The sequence below is a fragment of the Carcharhinus amblyrhynchos genome, chromosome 12 (genome assembly GCF_965287045.1).
Source record: "Carcharhinus amblyrhynchos chromosome 12, sCarAmb.v2.hapA, whole genome shotgun sequence".
Taxonomy (NCBI): domain Eukaryota; kingdom Metazoa; phylum Chordata; class Chondrichthyes; order Carcharhiniformes; family Carcharhinidae; genus Carcharhinus; species Carcharhinus amblyrhynchos.
The window spans coordinates 80,280,707-80,298,625 of record NC_137335.1 but is presented as its reverse complement, the minus strand read 5'-3'; the positions used below and the strand labels follow the sequence as shown (position 1 = coordinate 80,298,625).

Sequence of the window (17,919 nt, the reverse complement as noted above, 5' to 3'; positions counted from 1 at the left end):
TCCTTGGAGGAAGTGGATTAATTGGATAACTCTTTCAAAGGGCCAGCACAGGCACTGTTGGCCAAAAGGCCTCCCTCTCTGCTGTAACTTTGTATGATTCTATGCCTTCAGCTTTCGTTCACATACGTGGGCTGAGAAAGTATCAGCACTCGCTCTGGCTGGCCGCCAATCTTGTGGATGGAACCACAGAAGAGCAGCTTACCGCCACTTCTGGCACTGATCTTCTAGTTACGAGACGGCAAGTAAGAACAGATGAAGTCTATCAGCTCCACGGGGGTGGAGGGTCTTGTCCGTACTGCAGAGCAGGCCTCAATGCACAGGGGGGCTAAGAAGAGAGGAAGAAAGAACTGCACTGAGAACCCGCCTTTCATAACCTCAAACTGTCCCCCCCCACGGGGCTTTGGTCCATGAAATCCGGCTTTGAAGTGTTGTCACGGCAACCAATCTGTGCACAGCAAGCTTCCACAACCTTCAATGGGATAAATGACCAGATCCTCCGTCGGATTGAAGGATAAATAGGAGCGGAGGACACTGAGGAACAGATGCGTTTCGATACTCGCCCCGGGAGTGTTTGAACACACAGTCAGTCGAGGGGCAGCCTCTGCCAGAACTCTCTGGAGAGGACTGATTAGAACCATGGTGATTGAAACCTTTCACAGGCCTCAATTACATCTGTTACAAATCTGATTTTAAAAGTCATCATTCACTCTTTGGTGTGGTTTTTTTATCTGGGGCCAGGGAGTTGACGGGGTGTGTACTACACTGACTCTCCACTGTGCTTCCCAGAGAGGCTTCAAATCTCCGGCCGACGCTTCAGATGCAACCAATTATTGCTCATTTATCGAGTTTATAGCGAGCGTGAAACATGTGTAGGAAACCAGGCTTGGGTAGAAAGCAGAAGAGAAGTCATTCAGGGAGAAAGCGAGAGAGGATCCGAATATCACTGCACACAGCACAGACACAGGCCTTTCAGATCAGCCAACCTCTACCAGTTAACAGCAAAACACTGCAGGTGCTGGAATCTGAAACCAAAACAGAGAGTGCTGGAAAATCTCAGCAGGTCTGACAGCATCTGTGGGAAGAGAACAGAGCCAACATTTCGAGTCTGGAAGACCCTTTGTCAGAGCTGACCTATACCAGTGTTTACGTTCCACACAAACCTCCTGTCAATCCTGCAGTTAACCCTCCCAGCATTTCCTCACATTTCCTTCCCCCCTTCTGTGTTTATCCAGCTTCCCCTTAAATGTATCCATGTTATTCGCCTCAACTACTCTTTGACAAGTTACACATTCTTATCAGTCTCAGGATAAAGAGTCTTCTGAATTTATTGGCTGATTTATGGCTCCTAGTTCTGGTCTGCCCCTCACAGAAGTCATCTATGTCCGTCTATCTAAACTCTTCCTTATCCTGGAGATCTTAAGGAAAGTGTTAGACTCTGTTCCGTGCCTCTTTTTAAAAAGTATATTCTCTCAGTTCTGGTATCATCCCAAGGGATTCTTGGGCACCTTCTCTGGTGCCTTTGAATCCTTTCGATGCTCTGGGCACCAGAACTGTTCACAGTCCCAGCCAGGGTTCAATACAAGTTTAACAAAATTTCTCAAACTGAAGAAGAGAAAGGCGGTCGGAAAGTGCCCAGGATGCTTTTTGTGGGTGGTACAAACTACTGCCTCTGTACATTAGAGGGAGTAGATCATAGAGATCATAAAATCCCTACAGTGCAGAAGGAGGCCATTTGGCCCATCGAGTCTGTACAATCACAATCCCACCCAGGCCCTCTTCCTGTAACCCCACTTCTTCACCCTGCTAATTCCCCAGACACTAGGGTCAATTTAGCATGGCCAATTAACCTAACCCACACCTTTTAGTGGATGTGGTGCCAATCAAGTGGTTTGCTCTGTCCTAGATGGTGTTGAACATCTTGAGTGTTGTTGGAGCCGCACTCTTTCAGGCAAGGGGAGAGTATTCCATCACACTCCTGACTTGTGCCTTGTAGATGGGGGACAGGTTTTGGGGAGTCAGGAGGTGAGTTACTCACCACAGAATTCCTACCTCTGACCTCCCATTGTAGCCATATTGTTTATATGGCTAGCCCAGTTCTGGTCAATGGTAAGCTTGGGATGTTGTTAGTCGGGGGATTCAGTGACGGTAATGCCATTGGATGTAAGGGATGATTGTTAGATCCTTTCTTCTTGGAGATGGTCATTGCCTGGTACTTGTGTGCTAACTATCAGCCAAGTTGAATATTGCCCTGGTCTTCTGCATTTGGATATAGACTTCTGGCTCAAATAATCCCATTTTATTGACCATTCCCAATCACTTCATTTTTGCATTGTACAAATACCTATGCAATTGCATTTGAGGTGAAGTTTTGTCTGCTTCACAGGCTATCAGGGTTGTCTTCACTGTTGTGGTAACTCTCGTGTGAAGAAACTCAATTTGATTTACTTATACATGGGGTTGGGGGGGGGGGTGGTGGCTGCGGTGGTGGTGTTATTCAGAACTTCACAGAGGAGAAAGACTCCAGAGGACTGACAGAGCAAGACACAGGGATCTCACAGAGCGGAGAGGGTGTAGGAATCTCTTGGCACGGTGTAACAACAAAACTGCAGGCTCTGGTAGAAGGAATAAAGAGGCTGAATGTTTATGAGGCAATAAGTGTCTAAATGGCCTACGGGGCAGAGGAATCTGTGTGTAGATACACAAATCATTAGAAGTGGTGAATCAGATTAACAAGGCCGTAAAAAGGCAAACAAAATATCAGGATTTATTCTTGTAGGGACAGAATTGGAAAGCAAAGAGGTTGTGTCAAACTAGTAATGAACTTTAGACCACACCTGGAATGAGTCCTGCTAGTCTCTATTTTTTTTATTCATTTGTGGGACACAGGCGTCACTGGCCTGCCAGCGTTTATTGCCCATCCCTGGTTGCCCTTGTTCAAACTCAACCACATTGCTGTGGCTCTGGAGTCACATGTCAGCCAGACCAGGTAAGGACAGCAGATTTCCTTCCCTAAAGGATGTTAGTGAACCGGATGGGTTTTTCCATCAATCGACAATGGTTTCATGATAACCAGTAGATTCTTAATTGCAGATATTTTTTATTGAATTCAAACCCGGGTCCCTGGAACATTAGCTGAGTCATTGGACTAATGGTCTAGCGATAATACCACTAGGCCATCACCTCCCCATTTTCTTTCCTCAATCCTCTCCCATTCCTAATCCCACTTCCTTTGCCTCCTCCCTCCCCACCCAGTAGGGGTGGCACGGTGGCACAGTGGTGAGCGCTGCTGCCTCACAGCATCAGGGACCCGGGCTCGATTCCCAGCTTGGGTCACTGTCTGTGTAGAGTCCACATGTTCTCCTCGTGTCTGCGTGGGTTTCCTCCCACAGTTGAAAGATGTGTTGGTTAGGTACTTTGACCACGCTAAATTCTCACTCAGTGTAGCCGAACAGGTGCCGGAGTGTGGCAGCCAGGGGATTTGCACAGTAATTTCATTGCAGTGTCAATGTAAGCCTACTTGTGACACTAGTAAATAAACTATCAACAATCTAATTGTTTGCACAGATTGAATTAGAAAGTCGGGGCAAAACCTGTGGACCAGGCACTTACCTGACAGGTGCACTTGGTACAGCTGTCCACTGTCCACTCCTCCTGGTTGTCAAAGAGGCGGCCACTGTGCCAGCACTGGCCTGGTGGCATCCGCTTTATAATGTCGTCCAGCGAATCGTGCATGATCGCGTTTTCCTTTGTCTGCAAAAGAAGATTTTCCAGATACAGCAGCATTATTAAATCTTCGAAAAGGAGCATTTACATTTCGAGACACTATGCTGCGAATTACGGTCCTCATTGTTTGATTCTCCCTTTGCCAACAGTGCAGCGCAGAAATGGAAAGGTTAAGACGCTGTTACACGTACCACTTGGGCCAGTCCGACCGCCAGGTTGCTGACTAGAACCCTCAGTCCGTGCAGCTCCTTGAACATCTCACCGATATCACTGCAGGAGTGGTCGCAGAAATCCACAACCTTGTTGGTCTTCTGGCCGATGAAGTCACTCTTGATGGGGGGGCTGGCGGCAGCGAATTCTTGGCTTTCTTTGCTGCTCACTATCTCGTCTGAGCCACAGGAAATGAAACAACAGAACAGTCACCACGTGTTGCACTAAAGCTTGGCATAGAGGCTGTGACAGTAACTTAGTGCTAAACGTTACCACCCTGTAATACAGAGGCCTGGATTCACGTTCTGGAGACAGGAGTTCAAATCCCGCCATGACAACCGGGCAAATTCGAATTCAGTTAATAACAGACTTGGGCTAAGCGCTAGTAATAGGGCGACATGGTGGCACAGTTGTTAGCAGCGCTGCCTTACAGCGGCAGGGACCCAGGTTCGATTCCGGTCTTGGGTGACTGTCTGTCTGTGCAGAGTCTGCACATCCTCCCTGTGTCTGCACGGGTCTCCGCTGGGTGCTCCGGTTTCCTCCCGCAGTCCAAAGATGGTAAATGTGAAGGGTTGGAGGGATAGGGCGGGGGGTGGTGGGCTGAGGTAAGATGCTTCTTTGGAGAGTTGGTGTAGACACGATGAGCCAAATGGCCACTGTAGGGAATCTATAGCAATCTAATTAATAAGGATCATTAAACCACTGGATTGTTCTAAAAAAAAACTATCTGGTTTAGTAATAGGAAGGAAATCTACTGTCCGTACCTGGTTTGGCTTATATGTTAGTTTTACAATACAGAGGCCCTTCGGCGCATCGTATCTGTGCCAGCCATCAGGCACCTATCTGAATCCCATTTTCCAGCACTTGGTCTGTAGCCTTTTTTTGCTACGTCATTTGAAGTGCTGACCTAAATGCTTCTTAAACGTTCAGCTCTTTCACCCTTTCAGGCAGCGAGATCCAGGTTCCCAACATCTTCAGTTTTTCCTCAAATTTCCTCTCGGTCTCCTGCCCCCTACCTTAACTCTATGCCCCTTGATTATTGGCCCCTCTGCTGCAGGGAGAAGTTTCTATCCTATCCATGTCCCTCATAATTTTGTACATCTCGATCAGGTCCCCCCTCAGCCTTCTCTGCTCAAAGTGGAACAGCCCCAGCCTCTCTGTGTCATTGGAATACTCCAGCACAGGCAACATGGAGATGTGTGTGACTGACTCTGAAATGGCCTCATTAACCAACCAGTTCATACGATCATAGAGTCCCTGCGGTTTGGAAAAAGGCCCTTTGGCCCATTGAGCCTGCACCAACAACAATCCCACCCAGGCCCCATCCATGTGACCTCATGCTTTAACCCTGCTAATCCCCCCGACACTAAAAGGCAATTTAGCGTAGCCAATCCATCTAACCAGCACACCTTTGGACACTAAGATATAATTTAACGTGGCTAATCCATTTAGCCAGCGCGTCATTTGGAGTGTGGGAGGAAACCGGAGCACCTGGAGGAAACCCATGCAGACACGGGGAGGAAGTGCAAACTCCACAGAGACAATGACCCGAGCTGGGATTGAACTGGGGCTCCTGGCGTCGTGAGGCAGCAGTGCTACCACTGCGCCGCCCAACTGTTACAGAATGCAGCACTGACACCAAAGGGACTGGAAAGGCTCAAGGAGGTGGCTCACCTTCTCAAGGGCAACTAGGCACGAACAATGTTTGTCCTGCCATCTCTCAAGAATGATTTCTTTTTAACTCCTGTGATGTTAGTGTCCCTTTGAGAAAGGATTTTTTTTAAATCATGCTCACAGCCTTAGGGATTCATTGGTGGGAGGAGAAAAAACACTGTGTATTGGCCAGGTGACAAGGGTTGTTTTTTGGCTGCAGTGTTAGAAGCACAGGTGAAAGAAGTCTCTCTCTCTCTGTTTTTATTTTGGAAGTTTTATCAGTTCACTGAAAGCACAGCTTATTGCCACCCTGCAGTATGGAAGCTGTATTCTGAGGATCTTGAGGAGCTGAAGGCTACAAGCTGCACTGACTTTTCAAGATCATTTGAAATCAGCATTCAACCCAGGGAACTCAATCCCAGCATCAAGTGAGCTTTAGTCTTTGTTATGTTAAACCTGTAAAAGGGTTTTTCTGTTGCCTATGGCTTTTGGTTTTAACTGGAGCACATTAGAGATATTCATTAAGAGTTATATAATGGTTGTTTTGTTTCTTGTTTGCAATGGATAAAAGTTCTTGCTAATTTTCTTACTATACATGTTAACTATATTCCTGAATAAACTTTGTTTGATAAAAGCTCCCTTGTGCGTCTTTTGAATCATACCTGAAGTGAAACCTATCAGGCTTATCCAAGCCAAATTCAAGATGCAAAACTAATGGTTCAGGCAGGCTTCTTAGCACTCCAGGCACTCTGGAGTTCCTGAGCCGAACCATAAAATTCCTCAAAATGCAAACTTGTTGGTGTTTTCCTTCCAGTTGCTAGGCGATTACTTTAACAGAGCATGTTCAAGGACTGAATCAGCAGGATTTTAATGGGTTCAGCAGGATCAATCTGTGGCGGCAGTCTCACTGGCTGTCAAAGCGGCCAACTTCAGAAATAAAATCCTCGCATTAGGAGTCAAATCGTTAGGGAATAGATTCCGGAGTCAGTGAGCTTCCAGAGGAATCACACTGAGGACTGGAGAGTGTAGCAATGATGGAAAAACGATGGCAGATGCTCTTACGGGAGCGCAGCCCAGAAGTGAAGACTGCAGCGCTGCCAATGGTTGGAAACTCAACACAACACCATTCTTTCGACACTTCAGTCCCTTTGCTAAATCTGAAATACTGCCGCCGACAGAATATTACATTACTGCCACTGGGTCCCCTCAGCGAGAAGGGAAAACCACCCAATTCTTCACGAGCGGTGATTGTTATTTTGTTACGTTTATTTTTTTGAGTCACTTCCACACCAGAACAAAAGTGAAACCACGAGATGTAAAAATGGATCAGATATGGGCATTCGATCCATTCCCCACAAAAAAAGTTCCAGGTTCACCCACTATGACATCCATCTCTCTCATTGGGTGGCATTTTACGGCCTCTCTTGTCCCAAAACCATAAAATCCTGCTCGAGGTCAACCGACCTTTCCATGGTCCGCCCCTCGCCCGCTCCGATTCCCATGGCAGGGCGATAAAACTCCGGCCTCTCTCTCGTGTACAATCTCAGTCTCTTCCCTCCACTCCATCTATCCTCAAGTTCATTCACTCTCGATGAGTGACTGACAAGGTGCTGCCCTGTCCAAGGTACCGCCTCTTGGTTGTGTGGCTGAATCAAGGTCCTGTCTGCTCCCCAGGTAGACGTAGAAGATTCCAGCACACTAATCAGCTAAGTTCTTCCGGGTCAGATCTGCTTTCTTGACCACCTCCCTGGTGGTGAGTGTCTGGAACAAGTTGCTAGAGGTAGCAATAGAGGCGGGTACAATTTTGCCTTTTAAAAAGTGTTTAGACGATTACATGGGTAAAATGGGTATAGAGGGGTATGGGCCAAATGTAGGCAACTGGGACTAGCTCAGGAGTTTAAAAAAAATGGGCGGCATGGACAAGTTGGGCCGAAGGGTCTGTTTCCATGCTGTAAACCTCTATGACTCTATGACCCTTGACCCAACATTTATGCCTCATCCTACCTCACTAAAGAACTGGTTACCTGCTCATCATCACACTGCTGCTTATGGGATCTTGCTGTGTGCCAATTGGGCAGCCATGATTCCTACTTCACAACAGTGACTACACTTCAATAAAGCACTTCACTGGCCCTAAAGTGTTTTTGGGATGTTTTGAACTTGCGAAGGGTCTGATGTGAAAGCAAGTCTTTCTTTTCCCTCTCTTTATTTATCTTCTGAAGGATGATATAAATTGTGTAATTGTAAACTTGCTGATTCGCTCCGTTCTCCATATATTCTGGAGCCAATTTAAGCAAGCTAAACGAGGAAGTATGTCGCACAGTGTAAATCCATTATCTCAATGGTTAATGAACCATATCTGCTGAGCTGATGATGTAAGTAGACAAAGTCTAAAAATTGTTGACCTACGAATTTAGGGCAGGGGTAGGCCATTCTATCCTTCAAACCTGCTCCGTCATTCAAATCGATCGTGGCTGACCTGACTGCGGTCTCAACCCCATATTCCCGCCTATCCCTTGCCCCCTTGTTAGGCAAGAATCCATTTACCTCAGTCTTAAAAATATTCAATGACCCAGCCTCCACCTCTCCCTGAGGAAGAGAATTCCAAAGATTCATGACCCTCAGAGAAAAAGATCCTTCTCACCTCTATCTTAAATGGGACAGCCCTGGTTCCAGGCTGAAATCTTCCAGCCCCTCCTCCTGGCAGGAACTTCCAGTCCCGCTGGACTGAATGGAAGTTTGAATAGCCCACCATCCTTGTGGGAGGGTCTGGGTCCAGGGAGCAGAAGCTCAGAGTAAGGGGGTCGCCCATTTAAGACAGAGATGAGGAGGAATTTCTTCCCTGAGAGGGAAGTGAATCCATGGAATTCTTTACCGCAGGGGCCTGTGGAGGTTGGGTCATCAAGTGTGCTACCATGGGCAGCACGATAGCACAGTGGTTAGCACTGTGGCTTCACAGCTCCAGGGACCTGGGTTCGATCCCTGGCTCGGGTCGCTGTCTGTGTGGAGTTTGCACATTCTCCTCGTGTCTGTGTGGGTTTCCTCCGGGTGCTCTGGTTTCCTCCCACAGTCCAAAGATGTGTGGGTTAGGTTGATTGGCCATGCTAAATTGACCCTTAGTGTACTAGGATGCTTAGGTTAGAGGGATTAGCAGGTAAAATATGTAGGGATATGGGGGTCGGGCCTGGGTGGGATTGTGGTCGGTGCAGACTCGATGGGCCGAAGGGCCTCCTTCTGCACTGTAGGGTTCTATGATTCTATGAAATGTTCAACACTGGGATAGACAGGTTGAAAGTCAAAAGAACAACGTACAGTACAGCACAGGAACAGGCCCTTTGGCTCTCCAAGCCTGCACCATCATGATGCCTGCTTAAACCAGAGCCATATGCACTTTTGAAATCTGTATCCTTCCATTCCCATCCTATTCGTCTAGATGCCCCTTAAATGCTGCTATTGTATCTGCCCCCACCACCTCCCCAGGCAGCGTGTTCCAGACATTCATCACCCTCTGTGTAAAAAGCCTGCCTCACACATCTCTAAACTTTTCCCCATCTACCTTAAACCCGAGTACTTGACTCTTTTAACCACAAACCAGCGCCTGACTATTCACTCTGTTCATGCCACTCAATCTTGTAAAGATCCATCAGTTTACTTGTTTGACCCGAAAAAGGTGTAAAGATCCATCAGGTCATCTTTAACCTCCGTCATTCCTCTGAGAACAAACTGAGTTTATCCAACCTCTACTCATAGCAAATTCCCTCCAGACCAGGCAAAATCCTGGTAAATCTCTTCTGTACCCTCCCCAAAGCATCTATATCCTTCTGGTAGTGTGGCGACCAGAATTGTACACAATAAATCAGTGAGGGAATCAAGGGTTATGGGGATAGAGATGACATGATGGGCCAAATGGTCTACTTCTGTTCCTACATCTTATGGTCTACCACATCCACCACAGTGGGACATGTCTCTCTGAGGGCAGTAAATCTCAGCCCTAGTCTCTTCCACATGGGAAACATCTACCCTGTCAAGTCCTGTCAGGATTAATATTATTTATTGTTTTGTTATTATTACTGGGGAATTGGCCTCCAGCCTGGAGCTGGAAGTAGACAGACAGACAAATTAGGCTGACTGAGTGAGAAGACACTTTCACACTGGTGTCTGTGGGCTGTTTGCAACAGGATCCTCCAGCATCAAGCTACAGGCTGCGAGTAAAACCACAGTGACTCGCAACAGTTACTGACAACGGGTTCGTCTCTCCTGCAGCTCTGTGTAGGTCGATAACTCGCTTGCGGCTGGCTAAATAATGTCCCCCGCACCTAGACGTGGCAATACAAACATGGCACTGGCACCAATGTGGAAGGGCCTAAAGCTGTATTAACATCTGGCCCTGTGTCATAGAACCATAGAAACCCTACAGTGCAGAAGGAGGCCATTCAGCCCATCGAGGCTACATTGACCACAATCCTACCTAGGCCCGTAATCTCACATATTTACTCACTAATCTTCTGACCTAAGTATCCCAGGACATTTAGGAGCAATTTAGCATGGCCAATGCACCTCACCTGCACATCTTTGGACTGACCTGATGAAGGGGCAATGCTCTGAAAGCTCGTCTACCAAGTAAACCTGTTGGACCTTAACCTGATATTGTGAGGCTACTTACTGCACCTTTGGACTGTGGGAGGAAACCAGAACACCCGGAGAAAATCCACGCAGACACAGGGATAATATACAGACCCCACACAGACAGTGACCCAAGCCAGGACTCAAACCCAAGTTCGCTGGAGCTGTAAGAGAGCAGTACTAACTACTATGCCACCCTGCTGGTCCCATGCTGCATCATGTCTGACAGCTGAGGCTCAGCTGGTAGCATTCTCACCTCCGCCATCGGCCAGCAAGGATCCAGCAGTGCTGGCAGCACCAAGGGCAGAGAGAGTGGGACTGCCTGGATTCCAACCAGTGCCAAGGAGAAGGCTCAACGGGATGAGGCAAGTTTAGGATATTGGGCGGAAAGGTTTTGCCAGTTTAGGGAGGTGAGTGGGAAAGCTGGGAACGGAAGGTTGAAGAGCAGGCAAGGAGGAAGGAGGGGCAGTGGGAGTAGGGTGGATACTACCTTCGGGATGGGGGATGTGGGGGGGGGCATGACATTGATGTGCAAAGCAGATGAGAAAGTAGAGTTGAACCTGAAAATGATGAAGCCGTGACCACCCCGAATACTGGAGCAGGTTCGATGGGCTGAATGGTCTACTCCTGCTCTTTATATTCCTCCGTCCTAATGCGTCCCACAATCTGTGTGGCTTTTGTTTCTCACTGGCTTGTACTTTTTTTTTAAAAATCAACAACCCTTCCTCAGCACAATAAGAAGGAATTTAGATAAATGTAAAAAAATGTGCGAAAGCAATCTGAGAAACTGCTGGCACTGTTTCTCTTCCTGTCCCGTTCTCCAATGCTAAATAACTGACACAACAGATACCATCCCAATAGCATGCTGGGGAAATAAGAATATAACAATAGCGTTTCGGGGAATTGCAAATATCTAAGTCGCACCCTGAATGTCACAGTGATTTTTTTGATTTTATTTATTGTTGTCAGAAGCGAAAAGTATTGTTTATTGCGCTACACAGACAAAGCATACCATTCATAGAGTACATAGGGGAAAAGGAAAGGAGAGGGCACAGGATAGAGTGTTACAGCCATAGCTAAGGTGCAGAGAAAGATCAGCTTAATAACTCTCTGGGAAATGACAATAATATTCTGAAGATTGGTCGATGTCAGAATGATACACAAGAGGAATATCGCAATGTTAACCCGGGATATAACTCTCAGAAAATCAATAGTATCAGAACAATAATCTGGTACATTAATAATCCATAGAGCGATAATATCGCAATGGTACTTAGCGATACTCGAGAGGCACTGTGGTTAGCACTGCTGCCTTACAGCACCAGAGACCCAGGTTTGATCCCCTATGAGGAGAGGCTTGTACTCATTAGAGTTTAGAAGAATGAGGGGAAATCTCATTGAGACGTATAAGATGATGAATGGGATGGATAGGATAGAGGTGGAGAGGCTCTTCCCGCTCAGAAAGGACAGTAGGACTAGGGGGCACAGCCTCAAGATAAAGGGGGGGCGGTTTAGAACGGAGTTGAGGAGGAACTTCTTCACTCAAAGGGTGGTGAATCTCTGGAATTCTCTGCCCGTTGAGGTGGTGGAGGCTACCTCGCTAAATGTTTTTAAGATGCGGGTTGATGGGTTTTTGATAAGAGAGGGGATTAAGGGTTATGGGGAGAGGGCGGGAATGTGGAACTGAGCCACGACAGATCAGCCATGATCTTATTGAATGGCGGGGCAGGCTCGAAGGGCTAGATGGCCTACTCCTGCTCCTATTTCTTATGTTCTTATGTTCTTATGTTCACTGTTTGTGTGGAGTCCGCACATTCTCCCTGTGGCTGTGTGGGTTTCCTCCCACAGTCGGAAAGATGTGCTGGTTAGGTGCATTGGCTACGCTAAATTCTCCCTCAGTGTACCCGAACAGGCGCTGGAGTGTGGCGACTAGGAGATTTTCACATTAACTTTGTTACAGTGTTAATGCAAGCCTACTTGTAACACTTAAACTTTTAACAATATTCTGGAGTCTCAGAGTCAGAATCTCAGTCTTTAGCGCTAGAATGAAAGAAATGTTTTCATTCAAAGAATTAGGCAATGCTGGCTGGTCAGCATTTATTGCCCATCCTTGGTTACCCTTGACGACTGAATGGCTTGCTTCGCCATTTGAGAGTCAACTGCATTGCTGTGGCTCTGGAGTCACATGTAGGTCAGAACAGGTAAGGATGGCAGATTTCCTTTTCCAGAAAGACATCAGTGAACCAGATGGGTCTTTACAACAATTGACAATGTTTTGTGGTCATCAGAAGATTCTCAATTCTAGGTACATTTTATTGAATTCACCACCTGCTGTGACGGGATTCAGACCTGAGTCCACAGAACATTAGCTGAGTTTCTGGATTAATATCCAGCGATAAAACCACAAGGCCATCATCTCCTTCTTTCTGCTATCCCTCAACTTTGTCCTTTAGGAGAGATCTGAACAACTGACCAAAATATGGACATTTTCTTTTCTGGATGTCTCCTTTTAAAGGGTTATTTTTGCTCCTGCTAATTCAAACACCTCTTCATGGGTTTTCCAGTCTGTATGTGGAATTTTTAGCATCAGCCTTAGTGTTCACACTAGCCTCTGATATCTTCCGCAGATCTTTATTTATTGTCCAGGTTTCTGAGGCGGGGGCGGGGGCGGGGAGGGGAGGGGGGGGATGCGCGGTAGGATGTCCTTTTCCCTTGTTACAAGCCTTAGTTTTTTTTATTGTTAAGACATCCTTTGGCTTCACAAAACTGCTTCTGCCCATCTCTATCCTTCAAGTTTTAATAACGCATCTTTGGTTTATCACTTGTGGATGCTCGATTGATGAATACATTCGAGACAAAATTTTGGACACTGAAGGAATGAAGGGATGTGGGGGTAGTGCAGGAAGGGAAAGGGAGAAGACCAGCTCGAGACCATTCTGAATGGTGCAGCAGGCTCGAGGGACCAAGTGACCTCCTCTAGATCCTATTTCTTCCATTAATTGATATCATATCATGAAAAGTACTCTTTGGAATTGTTAATATTGCGACAGGGAGTTGATAATATGACCTTCCTCCCAAATCTGCAACAATAAGGTAGAATTTGACAGGCTAGCTGGAAGTTTCTGGTGTATGAAGTCCAGAGGTAAAACAGGCAGCCATCTAGGCTGACCAGAAGTCCGGTAACTATTATCCATGTGCATGAATGTCAGTTTCATAGCTGTTGGTTACAGCATTTACACAGCTCCATTTCCTTTGGGTGGAAGCAGTTGTGCTTTTCCCATTGCTGCACGCCTCATTCATGTTTCCCTCTTATCAAATCCACCTCCTTATCCAGTCTTTCCGTCCTGTTCGCCGTTCCCTGCATGCTGCCCTCTGACCTTTTAGCCCCAGTTGGCTTTTACAATGACGGTTCATTGGTTCTGAAAGACCTGTAGCTTCTTCCATGCAAAAGTCTTTCCAATTTCTGTTCATCCGGCCCCCATCAGGTTTGCCGGGGATGTCGCAAGAATTGTAGCCAACAGACGGAGGCGTTGGATGTTCAACGTCGCACCTGAAAACAAACTTATTTTCTCTCTCTCTTTGTAACATGCTAGGTGCAGGATTCTCAATGGCAGCAGATCAGACGGAAGAGGAGGGTGTCTGTGATGGCAACTGGATATATCCAGATTTTTTTTTAAATCAAGGAACATCAGCTTTGTGCGAAGACTAATAAAGCTTGAGAAAAAATATCACAATAATACTTTACCCCAAGCTAACGTAACACAAATACTCTAGGGAATTATAACGTCACAATAATACTCCAAGGTAATGTAAATATTCCAATAACATGCTGAAGGAATGCAATGGGACTGTGGGGAATTATTATAGGCTGTGTTTAAGCAAAGTTTATTTATTAGTGTCACAATTAAGCTTACTTTAACACTGCAATGAAGTTACTGTGAAAATCCCCAAGTCGCTACACTCCACCGTCTGTTTGGGTACACTGAGGGATTGTTTAAGACAGTCAATGTGCCTAACCAGCACGTCTTTCGGACTGTGGGAGGAAACCGGAGCACCTGGAGGAAACCCAGGGAGACACGGAGAGAATGCACAGACTCCACACAGACAGCAACCCAAGGTGGGAATCAAACCCGGGTTGCTGGCACTGTGAGACAGCCGTGCCAACCACTGTACCACCCCTCTGTGTAGCTTAACTAACAGGTTGTACACAGTGTGCTAATACTCTTTAGTTTGGATAATGCACATGACTAATCCTCATCTACTCAGGGTACGCTAATGTTCAGGACAAAGTACAACACTAACACTTGTGAGTTCAGGTAAGAGTTTATTTCCGATGGTGTTGCGCTTGGCTCTGTAGCCAGGACATACCAATCAAATTGGCAATGAGTTGATTTTGGAAGGCCTCATGCAGTGCACATGAACAGCAACTTGGGAGGAGTCTCATGCATGGGCTCGATTAGTTAGATTGATGCCCATGACAGGTAACTGTGGGATCCTGTACATGGATATGGATTGAAATGGAAGCGATCATCCCTGGTCAATATTGAGCCATCTATTGAATTGCAACAGCAACATGGGGAAATGATGACCAAGGCTTTACAAGATGCATGAGCTGGAACATGAACATGGGTCTTTTTTATTAGAATGAGGCAGCAAAGTCTGCAGCAGTAAGGTTGAATTTGACAGGCTAGGTCGAAATTTCTGGTGTATGTAGAATGAATCACCAAATGGGTAGCATGGTGGCACAATGGTTGGCACGGCTGTCTCACAGCGCCAGGGACCTGGCTTCACATTCCCAGCTTGGGTCACTATCTGTGTGGAGTTTGCACATTCTCCCTGTGTCTGCATGGGTTTCCTCTGGGTGCTTCGGTTTTCTCCAAAAATGTGCGGGTTGGGTGGATTGGCCATGCTATATTGCCCCTTAGTGTCAGGGGGATTAGCAGGGTATGGGGTTATGGGGATAGGGCCTGGGCAGGATTGTGGTCAGTGTAGACTTGATGGGCCGAATGGCCTCCTTCTGCACTGTAGGATTCTATGATTTGGTTCAGAGGAGTTTACAGATAAGAGTTCTGGAAAATTGGAATTCCCTTTCCATAGGGTTAAGGATTGAAGGGGAAACAGCCCTGGAATTTTCTTGGAGGATCTCCGATCTCGGAGCTCCAAAATGCAGACCGGCTGCTGGCTTAAGGCCGTGGAACTTGTACAGCACCAAATGGGTCTTTGTCAATGCTGGAGGTAAGATTGGTCAGGTAGATGGAGGAAAAGGGGTTGAAAGGAAATGGAAACAGGGTGAATAAACGTGATTCAATCTATTTCATCAAACATGGACTAACTTAACCTTCTGACCAGCTTCTATCTACATTGTAACTTCTTTTTCAGTGCAAGTCCGAATAATATTGTGGATACACTGAGGGAGAATTTAGCATGGCCAATGCACCTAACCTGCACATCTTTTGGATTGTGGGAGGAAACCACGTATGATGCTAATATCACAGTAACAGTTCAGGAGACCATCACGTTTTGCAATGAAATTGCAAGCTGGTTTATAAAGAGTAGGTTAGGTTTAAATAGATGGAATCGCTCTCCTGGTGATGAAGGCTTCCTACTTTTGAAACTATTCCAATCCTACCAAAATATTCTGGGCTTCATCTGAAGGTCAGTGGGCAGCAATTAAGATTCTTGTCATCTGAACAGGGCATGAAGCAGACATCAGACAACTCACCAGAGTCATATATTGGCCACTCACAAGGCACTCAAATGCTTTGGACGTGCCTTTTGCTACTGTTGTTGAATTTCCCCTCGAAAAGGCCTCGATTGCTGAACAAAGTTCCACTGGATTTGACATTCAAACACTGAAGGAAGTATTTACTGGGGTAAAGTAACCCATGTGTACCAGAGTATAACTTGGAATTCATAAATCATTGCAATGGATTGAAGCTTGAAGTGTTCAGTAGGCAGGCTCAGTCTATTTACAAGATGATAAGGCAATGGGCAGCACGGTGCCACAGTAGTTAGCACTGCTGCCTCATAATGCCAGGGACCCCGGTTCAATTCCCAGCTTGGGTCACTGTCTGTGTGGAATTCGCATGTTCTCCCCGTGCCTGCATGGGTTTCCTCCCACAGTCCAACGATACGTAGGTTTGGTGGATTGGCCTGGTAGATGTGTGGGTTATGAGGATAGGCAACAGATGCCTGGGTAAGATGCTCTTTCAGAGAGTCGGTGCAGACTTAAAGGGCCCAATGGCCTCCTTCTGCACTGTATGGGTTCTATAATTCTATGGTCCTAATACAGCTCCAACTTATCCATCAAATTTGCCCATTACCATTATCTTAGCTATTGGATCCCGATATCACTAATCTTGTCAGAAAACCATTATGATGTTGATCAGTCTTGGAATTACTCCTGACAGCAGTGCTAAATTTCCTCCAATATCTGGTATCCCAACTCTATTCTCTTCCCGTTATAGCTTCCAGCTGCTTCTAAGGTTGCGTCCGGTGTCTTGATAGCCACGTCAATCATTTCAATATGTATGCTCTGTGTGAGCGCATCCCAGTGTCAGACTTGGGCAAACCCTTTACAGCCTGAAAGCTGCGTCACCTCTGCCCCTGGGCAAATGTAGAAAGTCTGATCAGCCAGAAATTAAACGTAACAGTGTCAGATCCCCTCCTGCACTTTTCCCCAATATTTATCCTGTGGAAATCAGGAATTTGCCAGTGGTGACTAGGCTTTGGAGAGTGGGTCCAGATTTTAAAAGCTTTACATTGAGAATGTGTCACACACAAAATATCTTGAATTGCCTCAGAATTCCCTGATCAGAATTCACTTACAGGCTCATTTCACTGCTTCCAAACACATTTCTCACTAATTTAATAAGAAATCCCTTCAGATTCAGCAGTAACAGTGCTATATTGCAATCACTCAGCTGCCTGACACTGATCCTGTAATAACTTCAATCAGGCCATTGGGGTTGGCCCATTGGGGTATCAACTCCCTGATTAAGGATCCAATTGATGGGCCAATCAGGGAGTCTTTGCGGGGAGTGTCAGTTCCTCTAACAGCCTCAGAGATGGACTGCTAACAGCTAGCACTCTGTCTACTGCTGTTAGAGTTTGTAAATAAAGAGATTTTAGTGAAGGGATTTCTGCCTCTGAAGCTTTATCACTGCTCCATTACCCAAGGATGATTTGGGAGATTGTGCCTAAAGCTCCCTTTGACTATTTTCCTCACCAATCCAGTGTTACAAGTCAGGTTGGGCACTTCAAGGTGTTCTAAGAAGCTGACCTGGCCTGTAACGTTTTATGTTGAATTTGGCTAGGATGAACATGAGGGGTTTCATTTCAGGTTTGAGTCAACTCACCCACGAGGCGCTTTTATCAGAAACAAAGTTTTATGAAGAATAATGTTGATATGTGTAGTAAGACAATTCGCAAGAACTTTGAACAATGACAAACAAGAAGCATAACAACTACAATAATGTACAACTGTTAAGGAAGTATCTCTAATGTGTTCCAACCAAAGCCAACATCCAACACACAAAACCCTCCAAATAAACACAATACAGCATTGGTTAATGCCCACTTGTTACAGGTATCCAGCCTCCTGGGTTGAATGCTGAAACTTCCTTGTAAAGAAACTCAGAAGAGGTTGTAGTTGAATCTGTTTCCCAAAATACAGCTTCTTTAAGGCAGGATAGCAGTAAGCCCCTCCTT

The 17,919-nt window shown here is 46.1% G+C and overlaps 1 protein-coding gene across 1 annotated transcript in view; it reads right to left on the bottom strand.

The window, feature by feature from the left end:
• The window catches only part of LOC145351145 (thrombospondin-2-like), a 65,273-nt gene that overhangs the window by 36,444 nt on the left and 10,910 nt on the right, over positions 1-17,919 (bottom strand). Inside the window, exons 5-6 of the mRNA XM_080200813.1 lie at positions 3,915-4,111; positions 3,610-3,750 (exon numbers count right to left, since the gene is read on the bottom strand). Of these exons, the coding sequence (XP_080056939.1) occupies positions 3,610-3,750; positions 3,915-4,111 (338 nt within the window). The remainder of the gene's footprint in view (positions 1-3,609; positions 3,751-3,914; positions 4,112-17,919) is intronic.